Raw genomic sequence first — 20,066 nt, forward strand, 5'->3', positions numbered from 1 at the left:
GTGCATAAAGAATGCTTGGTAGCTGAGTGTTCTTTAAAGTGCTTTTCCAACTTGAACATTCATGCTACAGTAGGAAACGTTTTATCTCCGTGTTAATTTTTTTTATAATACACAAGTATATTTAATCACATTACTTGGAATCACTATTTTTGACACAGTGCGCAGACCCCCACATACAATACACAACAGGCTAAAAAACACAATTTCTATGTCATCAGTATGATTTTATATAAGGTAGGGATAAATATCACTAAGACCCTGAGATATTGGGAGAATAATGCAGGCCATGTCGTTTGTTTATTTTTTCTTAATGGTTCTCAGCTTATACTGGCTACTATCAGTGGTCATATGGGCTAAAAGGTAATTTCACCAACCCCCCCTAAAAATAGATTAAGTTGTGCTGCTTTACTTAACGTCTGCTTTTAGGAACGCAAACAAAAAAGTTATAAAATGCCAATCCCCCAAAATTCCAATGTCAATCAACTTTATTCCCCAAAAATATCTAGTTCTGTACTACCAATTGGATAGTTCCTGAGTGCCTTTTATTAAGGGTCTGACAAATGGGAAGATACATTTTCTGCACACGGGGAGCCACATCAATGACTTTCTTTGGTAAAGACATATCTATCCCAGTTTCAGTAATATATATAGAGATATGAGTTGCTGTAGTTCAGATGGTCCAGATCAGTACTACAGCAAGTTCTAACGAGTTTCTGTTTTAACGATCAAACTGTACTGTAAACAGTAAACTTTTGTAAAGTAATCTCTCCAATTGTGTCATGAATATTGATGATTGGACTCATGACCTTTACCAGTCAGGCTGATGGGGGTAAATCTGTCTGGCTAATTTTTGCATTGCATTGTACCATGAGTTCATTTAATATAAATTAACCGTTTCAGTGCTGACAGCAAGTAAGGGCCTCTTTCTGTTCTGACCAATTTAAGAATCTATGGAAGTTTTGAAAGTACCTTTGAAAAAAGCAAAAATAAGGGAGAAGGGCTAAGTTTAAGATGACTGGCTTTGGTGAACCAAGGACATTTCTGCATGTGTCGCTTCCATGCATCAATTATGTTCATAAACCTTCCATTTGAAGACTTCTTTTGTTTGTTTCTTATTATTTTATTTTGATACAGTGAAACCAGACATTTTTGGTATTCTCGCTGAATTTTATCTTCTGCCACTTGCAGATTTCACAACATGCTGACAATTTACATTTTATTATTTATCCACAGTAAATCTCTTCTTGGCTTTATAAACGGCTGTTTGTTTCAGCACAAAAAAAAAAAATCTAATTTGCTGTCTAGCTCTGAAGATTTTGTTTTCTTGCTGCTCATACATTTTTTTTTTAAAGTAAAGGGTGTGTGTGCCGAGCACACGCATTTTAAGTGAGACTTCTCCTTTCAGATTTCTGCGGGAACTCTATATCAGTTATTCAGCGTTTGTGTGTGTAACTGTGTGCTTCCCCGGCACTGTGAATGCATTGGCGGCGTCGGCCGTTTCTGGGCTTGCGTGGCTAACACAGCCCAATGACGTCACTTGCGTTACATACTTCCGTCTCCATGAAGGAGATTTGTGCCATTACATTTTACTAGGTGCCAGCAAAGCGGTTTCTCTTAAAAAGAAACCTCTCAATATGTGCTATTATGTGCTATTGTATATGTTCAGTAATTCTGAAGATTTCTATTTCACTTCCAGCTCATGAAAATTCCTTCAGTTTATACGGTTATCATGCTGCAGATTTTTTGTTTCTGCAGTTGAAAAAAAAAAAAATTTAACTGCAGAAACAAAATTTTTCCACCAAAGTCAATTACAGTACATGGAAGTCAATTACAGTACATGGATTTCTACTTTCAACGAAATAGAAAATCCGCATTTCATTATAATTCCATGGGTGTAATATTTTTTATGCTAGGCTTTATAGAGTGACCAACATGCGCTCAATGCTTCACAATATAAGTATATATATATATATATATATATATATATATATATATATATATATATATATATATATACCTAATACTTACTTAAATACATATACATATGTATGTATGTACAGTATGTATATCTTTATTTATATAGCGCCATTAAGGTACATAGCGCTTCTCATCAGTAATACACGTGACAATCATATAAATAACAAATAACACATAATGGGAATAAACGCTTCAGACATAAGTGACATTTAGGAAAAGGAGTCCCTGCCCCGAAGAGCTTGCAATCTAATATGATTTAAAATAGCAGGGACACCTAAGTGCAATGAGATAGTGATGAACCCTTAGTATTATGTTGGCTGTTTTAGCCTCTAGGATATATCTGACATGTCTTTACACCCATGCCAAATTGGGAAATGTCTCCAAATCAGACTTCAGTATTTGTGAGCTAGCTTTGTAATGTACATACGTGGGAAATCACACGAGAGGGGACAAGGGACAGTGTAAGAATTACATATGGATGATCGATCAGCTGGTGGAATAAAAACTACAGTAGTTTGTATGATAACATTTCCAGGTATTTCATTCAAGTATAAATGGGCAACAAATAATATAACTGTACAGATGTAGGGGGACTTCATTGTTCTCTGTGGCGGTTATGTTGGTATTTTCTGCACCAAAAAAACTATTGAATTCTATGGAAACTGTGATATTCTGAGTGAACATGATATGTTGGTTTATCACGAGGAGCATGGCTATATTTGTACATTCTGTTATGAGAAAATATGTTATTTGTCACACTTCAGAAAGCATGCAATTTATCTATTAAGCAACATATAGCCAATAAGAAAATTATGATTATTGCTAATGAGTAGAATCATTTTATATGATATAAAGATGAAAACTATAACCCTTGGTAGTGTCTAAAATGTGTTATTTTCCTTTTTCTTTTTCCCTTCCTTTCTTTTTTTTTAAAGCTGAATATAGCACAATCCATAGTCCATCAACACCCATTAAAGATTCAGATTCAGATCGATTGCGCCGTGGTTCAGATGGAAAATCACGCGGTCGAGGAAGGAGAAACAATAACCCTTCCCCCCCTCCAGACTCTGACCTTGAGGTATGTCATACAGTAACCTGAGTCCCCATACAAATAAAAAGTGTGCACCAAACAAAAAACATTTTAAACCCCAGTAACAGTAAAGGGCTTGCGTTGCAGGTTGACATAATGAATGAAATGTTTGCTTTGCTAACCATCTGACTAATCTATTCTGCCACTGATATTGTAATACTTTATTTGCTAAAAGTGTAAACTAATTTCTACCTTTCAGGAAAACATGGGAACTGACCCAATACCTTCAATTTTGTAGCAAATGCAAAACCTGTTTTTGGTTTTGTGTTTCACTCTTATTCTGCAAAAAGGTATCGCCTAATACTGGCGTACTAATTTACTCTGCACTATCGCAACTGGACTAACACCAGTGGTGTGTCTACCACCCGGGCACATCCCGGGGGCCCCAGCTCAGGAAGGGGGTGTCCCAAAAGAGTCGAGAACATCCCTCCAGGCCAGGGCCATCTTAACAGCATTATAGGCCTCCGGGCAAAGCAATGCACTGGGCCCTACCAACTCTCTGCTACAAGTCGTAATTTTTCTCCTTCTACCGAGTTAGCGGGAGATTTGAATGTTGAGGCGGGTGATCGGAAAATTAGTGTTAAATTCTGGTCTGTGCATAGATTAGCATGGGCCCCCGGGCAACTGCCCAGCGTGCCCATGCGTTAAGACGACACTGCTCCAGGCTCCATGAATCCCCAAGTGGTTACAGAGGCCCTGCGCTCTTCCCCACAACAATGAAACTGATTGCCAGGGAGAGAGTGGGGCCTCTAACATAGCAGCCCACCTTCATCAGCGTTGTGGTGTGGTGTCGTGACGCTGCGTCATCATGGCGATGTGTGTCATGACAAAGTGCAGACACGTGACAAAGCGACATCATGACGTTGCCCGGGCTCCCCTTACAGCGTAATTCACCACTGACTAACGCGGCTCTTTCTACTTAACTCTTATTCTGGGATTCATTCATACTGCTCTTTTTGAACTTTGAATTCAAGCTTCAGCTATTGTTTCCCATGCGTTTAGCCTAATAGTTTATATAATGTTCTATAACTAGGAACAATATACTTCATCATATTCTGAGGATGTTTAGAGATGCGCAAAAATTTGCTTTGCGTAATCCTTCTTATTTTCGTGAATATTTACATTGCTCAGGAATGCCAGATTATCATAATATTTGGTGAGTTTAGCCACAACTTTGGAAAAAATGGCCATGTGACTTGATGCCATTTGCTTCTGTATTAAAATATGCAATGCTTATTGACTTTGAATGCTTCGCAAATATTTTGCGACGGTTGACATTTTTGTGAAAATGTTAATAAAACGTCTTCAAAGAAATTGCACATCTCTAATGACCACTAATATGGAAAAAAAAGAACAATGTAAATATTGTGTTCAGTTAAAAAAAAATTGTTGGCTCAATACCCTTTGCGCATTGATATGTAATACATAGATATACCACATTGACTTTGGCTTTGCATTGTTATACTTTTACAGAGAGTATTCATTTGGGATTTGGATGAAACCATTATTGTTTTCCATTCATTGTTGACGGGATCCTACGCAAATAGATATGGAAGGGTGAGTGTTAATGACTATACATGCTAGTGAATGAAACATTTGAAACATTATTGATCAAAAACACTAGTGTCTGATTTATTTTATTTAAAATAGTGGTATGCTTGTGGGCTCTCTTTGTTGACATCAGTGCTCTGCATCAAATTTTTTTGAATGGGGGACTTAAGTATGATGTTTTAGTCCCGTGGTTAATTTGTCTCTACATATCAAAAATGACCCACATTTAGGGCCTTATTCTTTATAGTCTGATGTGGCAGTTCAGACAGTTTTTGCCCACAAATACCCCTCAAAGTCAATGGGAATTTTCAGCCTGGACAGCTACACCAGCCTATATAGAATGATGTCCTTAAAGCTGCAGTAAAAGCAATATCCTACATGTATTTTTTTTTTTTTTTAAATAAATCGGTTATGTACTATGAGAAAATACTTGTAGCCTTTTAAAAAAAAAATGCAACAGTTTACAAACCTTTTACAAAGTCACATCCCATTCCTCTTCTGAGACAGGCTCTGGCACACCCCTTTTGCCCTCCCTCTAGCAGTGCACCAATTGTATCGAGTGCCTGCCTGGTCACATGATCTTCCACAAATAACTTTGCATCTCGGGTACTCTTCTGCAGCATTAACAGTGATTTAAAGAACCCCTGAGCTGGATCATTGACGATCGATCACATGACAATGGATCGATTGGCAATTTAGCTATTTGTCAATTTGTCAGTGTGCAGATTATATTAAAAAAAAATTTTTTTTAAACGGCAGCTTGAACTGGAGCTTTAATGTCATCCTTGCTAGATCTTTAGCTACTGTAGTTCAGTTTTTATATAATCAAAGTCAAGCTAATATCTTAAACAAATACCACTAGCATCATGGCAGGCTTAAGGATATAACATTTTAAAACCCCGAATAATTCGAAAACTACTCTGTATTTCCTCAATCATCTGAAAACAGCTATAGAAAATATTAGATTTGAAAAATACAAACATACTATGCCCCTTTTTGTATTAAGACAAATGGTGCAAATCTAGGGGGGAAATCACCAGATGTATCAAAGGCCCAGATTAACTAAATGGTGCTAAACTTTAGCACAGATTAATTTATTTCAAATGAATGGGCGCTAAAGCATGCTATATACCTTTGCACCCTTTAGTGAGTCTGGGGCAAAGAAAGACATTTTGCACCACTAGAATTGCACCACTTTGTATTAATACACATGCCATGAAAGGTTTAATAAAATATTTTATTTTGTTATAAAATTGACTGTGAATATCAAGTGCTTTTAATGTTAAAACCAGGCTTCTCACCAAGTAAAATAAAATAACACATCAGAGATTTTCTTATTTTGTCAAGAAGTGCCAAATGTTTAACCACAGATTGCCATAGGGATTTTGTGTTTGGAAATTGTTTGGATTTACACCCCCCCTTTCCATGCATTCCTTTTTACATCACAACAAAGAGTCTATTTATACCAACGGAAGTATGTCTTATCCAGAATTATTAACAGTTCTGAATTCTACAGCATACAGTAAGTGTTCCATAAAGTTTTATATTGCAGAAAAATATTCGGTTATTTTATTGGCTCACTTTGTACAATCAACCTCTATTTAAAAAATTGCTGAACATTTTAATCTTATGTTTGTGAAAACCATAGTTAATAATTTAGAAAGCTATATTTTAAAATCCATCTTGGGTGTTACATACAGTACATTAAACCTTAGGGCAGCATTTGGATTTTTGGCAGCCGCCACAATAAGTAACACACTTTAAGCTTGCTGACATTTCCCGAATGCTTCACTAGTTCTGTTCCCCATACTAGTGCGAAAAATGTATTTTTCTCAACCAGTCTCCTATTTTGTAACGTTAAATTAGTTTGGGTCCATATACAGTAAGAGTCCTTCCATTTCCAGATACCTCAACATGAAATACATTTTTCAACTAGGCGTTCACACTAGGGACAACTTGCTTAGAAAACCTTTTTATATGTAGTGTCAAGTGATCCATCCATACATCTTTTATCATTTATCTAGAGAGCACCAACATATTTTTCAGCACAGTACAATTGGGGTATGAAAGAGAATAACAATCAAATTAAGTTATCAAGCACTTGTACAGTACGTAAGGGAGGCCCCCAAGAAGAAGCTTACCATCATAAAATATAGCTAGTGCCCAAGGGGCCTCATTGCATCATCACTGTAATTACCTGTCGATAAAGTGGTGCAAGACAATGCCTTACGTCACATTGGGACAACAAATGTTTTATATACACATTGGGAATTATTTGGAAAATATTCATTCTTGTTTTATCATACAGTAGATGCAGTCCACATCCTTTTATTTTTTAAAGGGACAATTTGTAGAAAAACCTGTAGTTTTAACCTTTTTATATCAGGGATTAGTTGCAATGAGTTCTTCCAAGTTTCAAAGTTACTGTACATGAATAAATTCCAGAAGGACAGAAGATCGTCACTCTAAACCTATCCTTAGTGAATGAGCACCCTTAGGCTCTAGAATGAGTAGGACGAAAGGTCAATTACCCTGCCAATAATCTTGTGTGCTTGGGTTGAATGGGGGAAGGGTAAAGAGCAAGGATGTTTCATCCTTATCTCATCAGAGACCACTAATCTTTCCAACCAAATCTACAATGTTCAAATTAGGGGCAATTGCTACTGCCATGTGTAGAGGGACTAGATAAAAGAAAGCCATTTCTAGTCTTTTTGTCTTTACCTATATTTTACCACGGCTAGGTTGCTTCAGACAATGGAGAGTTAATATCAGAGGGATGAAAATGAAGGCTGTTAAGTAATTGTCAGAGAGTAGAGACCAAAGATGTGAGATTGGGGGTTTTAATAGAACGGGGAGGAAGTGGCAGATTATCGGAAGCATAGAGTGCAAAGATACAAGCACCAGAACAAAAAAGTAGGAACCGATAAAGAATAGAGAATTGGTCAAAATGAGAGAGGGCAACGGAAATGTTAGTGGAGTTCAGAGGGGAAAGAACATATGGAGAAGATACAAATCCTGCTTTTCAATATGACGAGTAGTGAGTTAATAATAATCCTTAGTAATACACAGGTAATGCTATATTAACTTCAATTCACTTAAATGGAACTTCACGCATATTAAACCTTGTGTTGCCCTGCTCATCGGATTGAATGGAAGTTCATGCATCATTTACTACACATTACCCTTCTTTTACCATATTGAGGGGTTGTGTTTTTTTGTTGACATAATGGTTTGGAATTCGTAATATAGATATCTGATATTAATCCAACATTTGGAACCATATGCTAGCTCGATATTTGTTCATTGTTTTTGTTGGGGGCTGTATTAGTAGAGGGAAAGTTACAGAGTAATGGAGAAAAGAGGGAGCTAAAAGATGGATGTGAGAAATTAATGCATGGGAGAAAGATGGGATATTGAGAAGGTGCAGGCAAGTGGCATGCTTTATTGTCGGAAGCTACAGTACTTGGGTGTTTCAGGGGTGTTATAGTAGGTTAATTGATTTAAATAAATACATTATATTATACTTTTCACTGGTCTGCCCTTTACTACATGACTCGGATACATCATACTGCATATCGGCTGCATGATGTTTAATTTTTGGTTTAGTCTACAATGGCAATTAGTTTTCTGTTACAAATCATTGTCAAGAAAAGTTTAACATTTGTTCTCTTTTAGATGTGTCTTAGAGCAAAATTGCCTCGCTCCATTGATAATTATAATGGGCATACATGTGTGCATTTATACTGACAGTATATAATACTTACATTGTGATCAAGGGTAATACTTACAGTGTGTAAGGGATGTCAAGATGCTCTGTAATTCAAACCCTACAGCACTAAATTCTGAATTATTGTAAATTTAACAGTATTTTTAGACAGTCGTGCAAAAGAGAAAACTGTTCCCTTTCCAATGCTTATATTTTGCAGTATAAAATACCAAAAACTGCTTTTAGTTATCTAATTTAACTGCTTTCAAAACAAGTATTACAAACCCATCATTATTCAACCACAAATGACTTCAGTTACGCTAGACACTGTGTCCCTGACACTACACAATACAGGGAAAAGCGTCCCTACCTATGGGCTTCCCTATACAGCTGCAGGTGCCTACTGTGAGTCGGGGACTAACTGGGGGCCTACAGAGGAAATCTGGCCTAGTCCCAGGGCTACTGGCACCTGGGACCCTACCTATCTCCTCTGCGTCCTGCTCCAGACTCACTACTCCACGCTATGAGCGTGCCAAATGTAGCGAAATCCCCTCAGTAGCTTTCTGCAGTCCTATTGGCTATCCTTTCCCATGTGATCGTGCCACCCCAGGGGAACCTGGGAGATGTAGTTAACCTTCGGAGCTAGGTAGAAGATGGCCACCGCTGTGTAGCCTCTCTGCGCATGCGCGATTATCTGATTTGGCTGCCGGGGTGTCGGGACTCCCATGCGCAACTGCTTCTGCGCGGCAATTTCAAGATGGCGGCACCCTGTAATCGGTGCCGCCACGGAGCCCTAGAGACCCGGTCGCACCACCAGCAGTCCCGTATGCCGCCGCAACCTCCCTACACCTCCCAACTCCTACTGGAGTCGTCCTCACAGCCTTCCCTGTAGTCGTCCCCTTCCCGCAGCCCGGAGGTAAGAGGGAGACTTGGCTACATATATATAATGCAAAAAACAATGCAAACTGTTGTAGTAGGCTGTGTGTGTGTGTGTGTGTGTGTGTGTGTGTGTGTGTGTGTGTGTGTGTGTGTGTGTGTGTGTGTGTGTGTGTGTGTGTGTGTGTGTGTGTGTGTGCGCGCGCGCGCGCGTGTACCATGCGTGTATATATATATATCAGAAAATAGCCGTGTTAGTCCAGTTGCGATAGTGCAGAATAAATGAGTTCTTCAGTATTAGGTGATACCATTTTTAAAAAGGTATCATCTAATACTGAAGAATATATATATATATATATATATATATATATATATATATATATATATATATATATATATTCTTCAGTATTAGATGATACCTTTTTTATATATATACACAGCTTACTCCAACAGTTTACATTTGTATTAATTAGTACTTTGACATGCACAATAATCATGAAATCATGCTCAAATATTTAGATGTCACTGCAATGTTTGCTGCTAATAGGAAACATGTAATAAATGAAGATTGATTTTTCTTATTTGCTTTGAAGATTTTAAATAGTTGGAAATTTATCCACAACACTGCTGCGCTTATCATTTATCTTAATTGAAATCTGATCTTCTCTGATTTTGTCACCTCTCACCCTGATGTTTCAAGCCAGCTGCTGCTTGATTGGTCTTGGAAGGGGGGGGGGAGGGCTGCAAATGTTGACACCCCATTGATAGTAGTGACAGCTTGAGACAGGTGGACAAACATTGAAGCACTATGTTTGCGATGGCCCTAAGGACTCCTCGCAGTTGTCCATAAGATTCTTAAGATGAACGTTTTTTTTCTTTTTCAGAGGTCTTTCTTAGCAAAGCTATACATTCTGTAGAGTGGAATTGCCCTAACGAGAAGCCTTTGAGACCACGTAACAAATTCTCCTTTATGCAAAATCATTGGTTCAATAAAAGGGCACCGGTTTATTAAATAATAATTTGAAAAAAATCCTATTGCTTTTAATAGAATGATTGTCTTTGATAAATCAGGTGCTGATTATTTGCATCAGTTGTGTGACAGGAAGACTGATTGATATTCCCTAATTGCATTTGGTGTTTGAGAAACAGTTTGTACTGAATAGTCTAGTTGTTATTTAGAAGGGTGGTCTTTATCACGTTGATACTTTTTGGTATATGCACAATATAAAGGCAGATGTACTGTGGGTTGTGGTGACCTTTAAATGGGGATACGTTACCACCACTTACACTCGTTTAATGATTGTTTTAAAATCTAAGATCTATTGAATAACTTTTTAGGCCAAGACTGTGAGTGACTCAATAGACGTTGTCATTGAATACACACTATATCAAATTTGCAATCTCAGTTAGGTACAAAGTGTTTTTATTAGAATATCACAATTTATCTGTGATACTGTTTTAGTTCAAATTATTCAATACTTTCTTTATCCGTTTATATATGTACTAGTTTTATACATTACTGATTTATTGCTATACATTCCAAATTTTACTGCAATTCTATACGTCATATTTTAGTGTATTTTAGTGTATTTTATACTTTCACTTGTCCGCATATTCCTAAATTAACCATAAGAAAAAGTAAATGAAATGCATTTTTTAACAGAAAATACTTTTGCGGAGTGACGAGTTAAGATTTTCTCTTCTTCAGTCACCTGTACTGCAACATGAACTATTCAATTTTTAGCTTTACTATGACTTTCCTTTTTCATTTTACATAAATACTGTATAAACACCTACATTTGTAGTTTTAAATATACTATTTGTTCACCACAATAACTTTTATTCACCTACTAAAATGTGAGTTATTTAATTAGATCATTAACTATTGTGTTAATGTCTTGCATTTAATTTTAAAATGGAAATCCCACGTACTTGTCCTTTTGGGGTTTTTTTTGACCACTTTTTTTCTAGGTGACTTTTTCGGTTCAAATTGTGTTTAAAAAAAAAAATACACACACACACACACACACACACACACACACACACACACACACACACACACACACACACACACACACACACACACACACACACACACACACACAATAAATAGGTGAAATTGCTGTTTTAAGTGTTCATCGTTGCTTAGGGTAGAAACACCAAAGGTAAACCTCTGTGATGCAGAGAAATACTTTGAAAGGATAGAAGACCTCTTTGTGGTAATGTTTTTTGGCTTTTATTTGATGTTTTAGTCCCTATGCAGTGTACAGAAAAATAAAAATGTTCTAAAAGGTGTCACTTTATAAAGAGAGTCAATAAGCACTATACTGTAGCTAAATTGTAAGAAACCAGCAATTTCACTTGCACTAATTTAGAATAAAAAAAGATTTGTAGCACTTGCCTTTTCCCCTTAGCAACTGCCAAATACATAATCACACAAATATATAGAGCGCAATGCACATGTTCGAGATATAAAAATCCTGAAAACATGATATAAATGAAAACAGGATAGACATCTGCAATAAATTTAGTAACCGCGACTTTGGACACTTCATTTTATTAGCTCAGCAAGGAGCTAGTTGATACGGCAATTTATTCAGAGAACATAAAGTGTGTTATACGTTAATCGCAAACAAAAGGCCTTACTCTCTGTGGGTGGCCCAGCCATACAACCCGGGCGATTCTTCATAGATATTTTTCAGATCTTGGGTTAACTTGATATATCAGTAACCTGTAAAATTAATTTGATTAAGGGAGTGTGACTGTTATAAAGTTATATATTCTGCGACGCTGCATCCTTACACAGGGCTTGAGACCTATTTAGTTCCATTCATTTCAACGGGCCTGATCTCAACTCCTGCATGGGGCAGCAGCTTCACATTGTATGGAATAAAGGGCACAGATCTTTAATCAAGGAAGTCTGCTCGTTAAGACCTGAAATAATGATGCCTTTACAATAGATTTTGTTGAGTTTCTGAAAGCAAAAGCAACATCACCTGCAGTTGCGCGGCCCTTTGCGACTAATTAATGAAATTCAAATGGCCACATTAATTTTTTTTTTGTTTCAGGATCCACCTACATCTGTATCGCTTGGACTTCGCATGGAGGAAATGATATTCAATTTGGCAGACACGCATCTGTTCTTTAATGATTTAGAGGTAAATACCAGTTGCTGATCAGGCACCGTTCTCTTATTTGTGTGGAATGACAACTAATGGCACATAAAAGCTAAGTACAAATCATTTTGGCATTAACTGGTTTACAGATATATGTTGTGTGTTTTTGTTGGTGATGCCGTTCAAAGTTCTAGTAGCCAGATTGGGTGTAGGTTGAGATGCCTTTTATTGGACCAACATTACAGTTCATCCTAGATGAAATTCTAGTGAGCAGAGCTTTTGGAACATTGTTTATTCTGCCAGAGGTTTTTTCTGACAGTAGAAACCTATGATGTTTTGAAGGCTCTGTACACTACAATTTGATTTATGACTGTTGGTCCACTAAAAGGTATCACAACCTACAACAAATCTGCATTTCATTGGTGACAATTCAGTACATTACCTATTTATATGGGATAGTATCTTCCATTTGCACCGGATGGGCCTGTAGTACATACAGTAGTTTCCACAGCTTAAACTGTAGGTTACATAAGAAGTAATTAAAGATCAACACTTTATAAGGTACAAGGGGTCTTAAATGTTGCTAGCAGTGTGAAGATTTTAAAGATCCACATTCCACCATGGGCACTGAACCCGGTGAACCACGAGAATTCATATTCTGTACATTTGTGGAATGTCATATTGGTTCTGCGACCTTGCATAGAGCAATTCTGTTAAATGTTGGACAGACCGTGCCTCATTAAGTCAGTATTTACTATTTATGATTGGCATATTAACCCAGCAAGCGCACTTTATTAAGAAAGCCACTTTCTTCCATATTTTCACTATAAGACTTGAAACAAGCCACATTTCAGTTTCATCAGTATATAGACAGCTGTTTATTTAAAACCCAACCGTTAAGCAAGCTTGTGGTAGGGCTGCCAACAGGCATTAATCATCAAGTTGCTGTTTTGCTGGATTTTGGAAATGTATGTTATTTCAGACAGAAGAAGGAATCTGAAAGATTCAAATACAACTTCTCCTGATCAAAGTTAATTGGCAGCAATTGGCCTTTAAATATTTCCTGATGTTTCCTTTTTCAAAATCAAGCAAAATGCACCTTATTTAATGGATGAGCCAAAATCATTTGGAAAAAAAAATGCCAGTATGTGACAGACCTTAACTGTGGTTTCTTCAACATCTGTCCCATATTTTGATTTCTTTTCATCTGTAAAGAAACTACTCACAGATGAATTGGCAACTTATATTGCAATAAAATTATTTAAATGCACTTTATTTTTTCTTCCATACCTCAGCAAAGTGTTTCTTTTTTTTTTTATTCTACACTGAAATTATTTGAAACTATTTTTATGCCATATTAGTTTTTCTTATTTGGCTACAAAACACAAAAGGCTAGACTCGCAGCTTTGCTCTTCTCACATAATTGCTGTTTTCATTAATAAGTGTATTTTGATTCAATAATTTCTTTTAAATTGCTGTTTATAGGCTATTTCAATTATTGCATTTAAAAGAAAGCACCCAATTCACTTGCCAATTTTACACCTAAAAAGCAAACTTCTTTACTGAAAATGTTGGCTTGAATTTAACAGCCCTTAAAACATTTTCATATTTATTAATATAACACATTATTCCCTGTCATGTTGGTTGAAACACATCATTTTGGAAATAAACTTGGTATACACTGTGCCAGAATATAGGAAACATGTTAAGATGTATTGTATTGTATGTCTTTATTTATATAGCGCCAAAAGTGTACTCAGCGCTTCACAAAGAATACAGTACAGGGAAATAGAATAATACATTAAGCACAGCAAAATCAGACAATAGGAAAGGAAATCCCTGTCCTGAAGAGTTTACAATCTAAGAGGTTTGATGGGAAATTTACAGACAGCATGTTAGGGATTAAGTGCTGTAGATGGCAGTGCTTGGTCAGAATGAGTGGGTGGAGTGACTGTGGGTGTGGGACAATAGCCATGAGTGCAGGCTATTGGGATGCTTGATTTGTGGGACAAATTCTAAGGTTGGTCAGGATTAAATCAGAAGGTTAACACCATTTGCATGGGAGGAGATAGGAAGGAGGCGTGGGTGAGAGCAGGTGTATTTATGTCTGGGTTCAGGATGAGATATCCCCAGCAGCACGAAGGAGTAGAAAGAGGGTATGAATAGAGTATTTGTGGTGGTACTTTTTATTGAGGGGTATGGAAGTTGTTGGGAAAGAGGTGTGTAAATAATTGTGCTGTGTATGGGCACAGACATACAGTAGAAGGAGGGGAGGAGAGATGAAGAAATGTGGATAGGAGGGGAGTGGGGAAGTTGGAGATAACAGAAACGTTTACAAAGGAGTGAGGAGACATTAAACAGCAAAAGCAATAGGAGGGCATAGTGAGAAGCAGGAGGGAAGACTACACCAGGTATTGGAGGATAGGAAGAGTACACATTATCAGAGCATTTAGAAAGTCAAGTCTCACAGTTACAAGGTTGTAGTTGTTTTTGAAGTGCAGAGTCCAGATCTTCTTGTAGTATTCAACTCCAATTCTTACTCCAGTATTAACTCCACAGACACTTTATGTGACACTTTGTGGTTACACAGCCAATTATGTAATTGTTTGAATCTTTCTATAGCTCTGCTGTTAAACATAGTGTGAATAGGATATTTTATTCTAGCTCATGATAGTGCTAAAATTAAGAGGCATGTTGACGATGATATTAAACAATCTAAGGCAGCATTGCGCAAACTGGGGGGCGCGACAGTTATAGAGGATTTTACTTCATTGGTATCAGTAAAAAAAATACAAATTATATTTGTTTATATATCAATAAAAGAAACAGAAGAAAAAGAAGCGTATGCTCCATCGTATAAAAATGTTACAAAAATGATTTAATATGCTGCGCACAGATGAAACATAAGAATAAAAATCTTTAAAACGTATCTAGAGAATAATGTCCGTGGGTTGTAGCTGCAGGCACTGAATGATGTGTATTCTGTAGCCACAGGGTTATACAGGCATACCCCGCATTAACGTACGCAATGGTTCCAGAGCATGTATGTAAAGCGAAAATGTACTTAAAGTGAAGCACAACCTTTTCCCCACGTATTGATGCGTGTACTGTACTGCAATCGTCATATACATGCATAACTGATATAAATAACACATTTGTAACAGGCTCTATAGTCTCCCCGCTTGCGCACAGCTTCGGTACAGGTAGGGAGCTGGTATTGCTGTTGAGAATGTGCTGACAGGCGCATGCGTGAGCTGCTGTTTGCCTATTGGGCGATATGTACTTACTCGCGAGTGTACTTAAAGTGAGTGTCCTTAAACCGGGGTATGCCTGAATGCTACTGTAGATATAAGTATGGCCAGATAGCTGAACTCATCCCCCTTTTGAAAGCACAACAAGTCCTTTTGTCTTTTCTTAACTTTATTGAGGGAGTTACAGAAATGGAAAGGTCCTTGTGGGTGTTGTGTGGGTAGAGAGGGCTTCTCTATGTGAAGTGCTTCTGTATCAAGGGACGGTCAAACGGATTGCTTTGCATGGGGAGTAGGTAAGAATGGTAGTACTCACTCAGTAGCTGGATAACAAAGGACGTGTGTAATGTTTGTCACACAGGAATAGGGACAGGGCTAAGCTACCTGTGAATACAGACAGGGGAGTATGGAAAAGTCCATTTAGCCAGGGGAATTAAAGGGGTTGTCATGGCAACCAACTTCTAGCAGGCTGGAGAATTGGGAAGTATCTAAATGTATCCATTCCCACCTGCACTAGGAGTGATAGCTGCAGGGAAAGCTTACATCCAAATAGAGGGCGAGCAGGCAGAGCTGCAAAAGGGGGAGGAGGAAACAGGTGGAAACAGAAATAGACAATCCTGTTCCATGACAACGTGTGTTCACAAATTGCTCACAAAATGCTTCGGACAAGAGGCCTCTCATACTTCACCAGCTATAGCAGGGGTTTTGGGTCCAAAACTATGCTATGTGTCGGGGTCACGTGAAGCGCAGCAGATGAAGGCAGTATCCGCTGGAGCCTCAGCACGTGGGGGAGCAGGAACTCATACAAACAGACACTATACAACGTTTTTAATCGGAGGACTCCCCATGCAAGTATATGGTCTTTCAACCCAGAACCCCTGCTATAAGTGGTGAAGTTTGAGAGAGGCCTCTTCCCCAAAAGCATTTTGTGAGCATACAGTTGTGCATCTTGTATGTATCAGCTGCCGCAGAGCATGTGCTGGTGTATAGTGTGCAAATCATTGACTGTCTGCGGCGCAGAGCATAGCAGGCGGTAATGGCCCATCGGGATTAACACAGAGGGGATCCCTGAATCTGAATGGGACTCACACTGTGTGAATCCTACCGGGCTGCACGTGACGGGGACATTTAAATGATGCAGGGAGATACTGGCACCCCATACCAGGGCCTGTAACTCTGGAAGCAGGGGGTCCCCGGAACTAAAATGAATGCGGTTCTGCTCCGGAGTCCCCCTGCGTCAATACTGTGTTATTAAAATAAAAGCTGTGCGATCACCTGTTAGAGGCGTGCAGGGAGAGTGACTGATTCAGTCTCACTCTTATTGCGCATCTCTTGCAGACAGGTGCAGCCCGGTAGGATTCACACAGTGCGAGTCCCATTAAGAAGCAGGCAGCCCCGCTGTGTTAATCGGATCGACCATTAGTCTGGCCACTGGGATTTTGCGAATTAAAACCGTGCCCATAGCGGATTATATGAGGCATGTGGGACTGATCATAATGCTGCATCTGTACTTCATTCTGTGCCTGCAGCTACAATACACAGAGATTATTCTCTACATGGTTTAAATATTTTTATTTTTGTAAATGCGTTTTATCTGTGCGTAGCATATGAAATCATTTTTGGAACATTTTTTACACGATGGAGAATGCGCTGCTTTTTCTTCTGTTGTTATAGATGTATTCTGTTGATTTGGATGTGATACAGTTTATCCTTTAAACAATCTGATATATATCTATATATCTCCAGTGCTGAAATTTTCCACCTGCAAACTCCATTTTCTGGGACATTACTTTTCCTGTTGTTGGACTCATGCTCTCCATACATCAGTTTTCAGCTGGTATCAATATATACACTTAACTTTACCATATTTTTACACCATATATTAGTATTTCACTCGAGTTAGTATTTTTCCATTTGGAAAATATATTTGATCTCTTATACTGTATTTTATTTATAAAATGTTTTACCAGGAAGTAATATATTGAAAGTTACCTCTCGGTTTCAAGTATGTCCTGGGCATAGAGTTACGATGACAAATAATACATGGTTACAAATACATAGTTACATAAGTGAACAGGGTATACATTTGTAACAGGGTATGTTATTCTGCCTTTCTTTCCCCGCCTTGTTGTGTAAGTCCTGCAGGCTGTAAGGGGTTAATCTTCTGGGTTTGTCATCCCACCCATGCTCCACTATGATGGATAGGAGTAAGGTGGTGACTCATGGCTTGTGTAAGCCTATCAGGGATAGGTATAGACCACGAGTCCACCCCTTCTATTCTAATTAGAGGAAGTACAAATTTAGAGTCAGTCCTGCTTCTGCTCTGGAGGAGAGGAAGCAGAGGGCTATGAGTCTCTCCTATAGCGGGATGAGTGGGCCCACAATCCGCCTTGTGACTGAGGTAACATCTGACCAAGGAAGATGATCCTATACTATCTGGTTCAAGCACCATCTTGAGGTTGGAACCCTCTGAACCCTTGCACCGCTGTAAATACCATCATGCAGTGACTGCAGAGAATAAAGCCCCTTTGTTAATTATACACAAGCCTGGCTTGAATCAGTGCATGTGGTGTACGGGAGTTGTACTTCAGAGAGGACTATCTCTGATATTATCAGAGCCTCTTGAAGCTGGAGGCGCTGAACACCAAAGGAAAGAACTACAGATGACATCAAAAGCCTGTCCTGATCTCCATTACATCGGAGATCCACTCAGCTCTCCTGGAACCAACAGGTATGCCTCAGCACCACACTGTAGCCACAGAGTAAAGACATTGCATAAACAGTTAGAGATAATATATATTATAGGCGTATGTAACAGTTACAGACCAGATTAAAATGTGAGCTTTAGTTTTGAAAGAACTTAGACTGGTGGTGGCTGTGAGAGTCTCTGGTAGATTGTTCCAGTTTTGGGGTGCACAGTAAGAGAATGAGGAGCTGCCAGATACTTTGCTGAACCTTGGGACCATGAACAGTCTTTTGGAGTCAGATCTCCGATGATAAGTGCTGCATGTGGTAGGGGTGAGGAGCTTGTTCAGATTGACAGTCAGTTTGCCCAGAAAGTATTTGAAGGCAATAAAGAAAAGATGAACTTAGCGCCAAGACTCAAGTGATGACCAATCTAGTTCTTTGAGTATTTCGCAGTGATGTGTGTTGTAGTTGCATTGGAGAACAAAACGGCATATTGAATTGTAGAGGGTATCAAGTTTGCTAAGGTGGGTTTGGGTGCCGAGCCGTATACTATGTCCCCATAGTCGATAATTGGCATTAGCATCTACTGTGCGATACGCTTTCTGACCAGCAGACTTAGGGAGGATTTGTTCCTGTAAAATACACCTAGTTTGGCATAGGTTTTGGATGTCAGGGTATCAATGTGCATCCCAAATGTTAAATGGGAGTCAAACCATATTCCCAAATATTTAAATCTAGTAACAGGCATTAGGGTGGTATTAGCATTTGTTCATATCTTGAGCTCAGTCATTGGAAGCTTTAAAAATTTAGCACTGGTCCCAAATATCATTGTTACAGTCTTGTCAGTGTTTAAAAACAGTTTGTTTTGGGGAAATCCAATTTTCAGTTCTCAAAACGTCAGATTGAAGTATGGGTTCAAGGTCGGAAAGGCTAGGACTGTGTGCATCTGCATACATGTGTATTAGAAGCTCCCTTACACGCTGTAGGAAGATCATTGATGAACACTGAGAAGAGTAAGAGCCCCAGAACAGAGCCTTGCGGGACACCACAGGTGATATTCAAGGGGTTGGAGTTAGAGCCTGAGATAGACACATGTTGGGATCTACCTGATAGGTTGGAATGAAACCAGTTTAAAGCATGCTTCCCTAATCCAGAGCACTGGAGTTTGTTAAGCAAGATAACATGATCAACAGTACAGTATCAAAAGCCTTTGCAAAATCTAGGAATATTGCACCAGTGAGTTGTCCCAGTTCCATTCCATACCGGATTTCATTGCAAACTTTTAGCATGGTAGTTACCGTGGAGTGTTTGGGGCGAAAGCCAGATTGCAATTGGTCTTGGTTTAGTAATCGCTTAATTGGGAGTGAACACCTTTTTCCATGACTTGGGCTAGTATTGGGAGTAGAGAGATTGGCCTGTAGTTTAAGACAGTGTTTTTGTCTCCACTTTTGAAGATTGGGACAACTCTGGCAGTTTACCAGGTCTTAGGGTTACGGCCTTCAGACAGAATAGAGTTGACAATGGAAGCAATTTGTTTAGCAATGGCTGGGGCACCAAGTCCTGGAACTTCAATTGCAGTAAGTCAGGTCCACATTGGCTGCTTAGTTTTAATTTGAGGAGCGCTTGTGTAATCTCCTCTTCGGATACAAATTGTCTTGGGACAAATTGAAAATTGTGAGCAGTGTTGGGAGACAGTGGGGCTATAGGGGTACTCTCAGAATCAGGTTCGTGTTTGTGGTTTGGGTTGCATTTCGCTAATAAGTTAGTAGCACACCCCACAAGGTAATCATTGAATGCATTTAGTGAGGGATCAT

General features: G+C 38.6%; 1 protein-coding gene across 14 annotated transcripts in view; it reads left to right on the forward strand.

The window, feature by feature from the left end:
• The window catches only part of EYA1 (EYA transcriptional coactivator and phosphatase 1), a 95,467-nt gene that overhangs the window by 36,703 nt on the left and 38,698 nt on the right, over positions 1–20,066 (forward strand). For all 14 annotated transcript variants that reach the window (XM_075583521.1, XM_075583536.1, XM_075583568.1 and 11 more), the window contains 3 exons: positions 2,913–3,055; positions 4,541–4,624; positions 12,269–12,358. In XM_075583521.1, coding sequence (XP_075439636.1) covers positions 2,913–3,055; positions 4,541–4,624; positions 12,269–12,358 — 317 coding nt within the window. The remainder of the gene's footprint in view (positions 1–2,912; positions 3,056–4,540; positions 4,625–12,268; positions 12,359–20,066) is intronic.

This window comes from Ascaphus truei, chromosome 2 (assembly GCF_040206685.1).
Source record: "Ascaphus truei isolate aAscTru1 chromosome 2, aAscTru1.hap1, whole genome shotgun sequence".
Taxonomy (NCBI): Eukaryota; Metazoa; Chordata; class Amphibia; order Anura; family Ascaphidae; genus Ascaphus; species Ascaphus truei.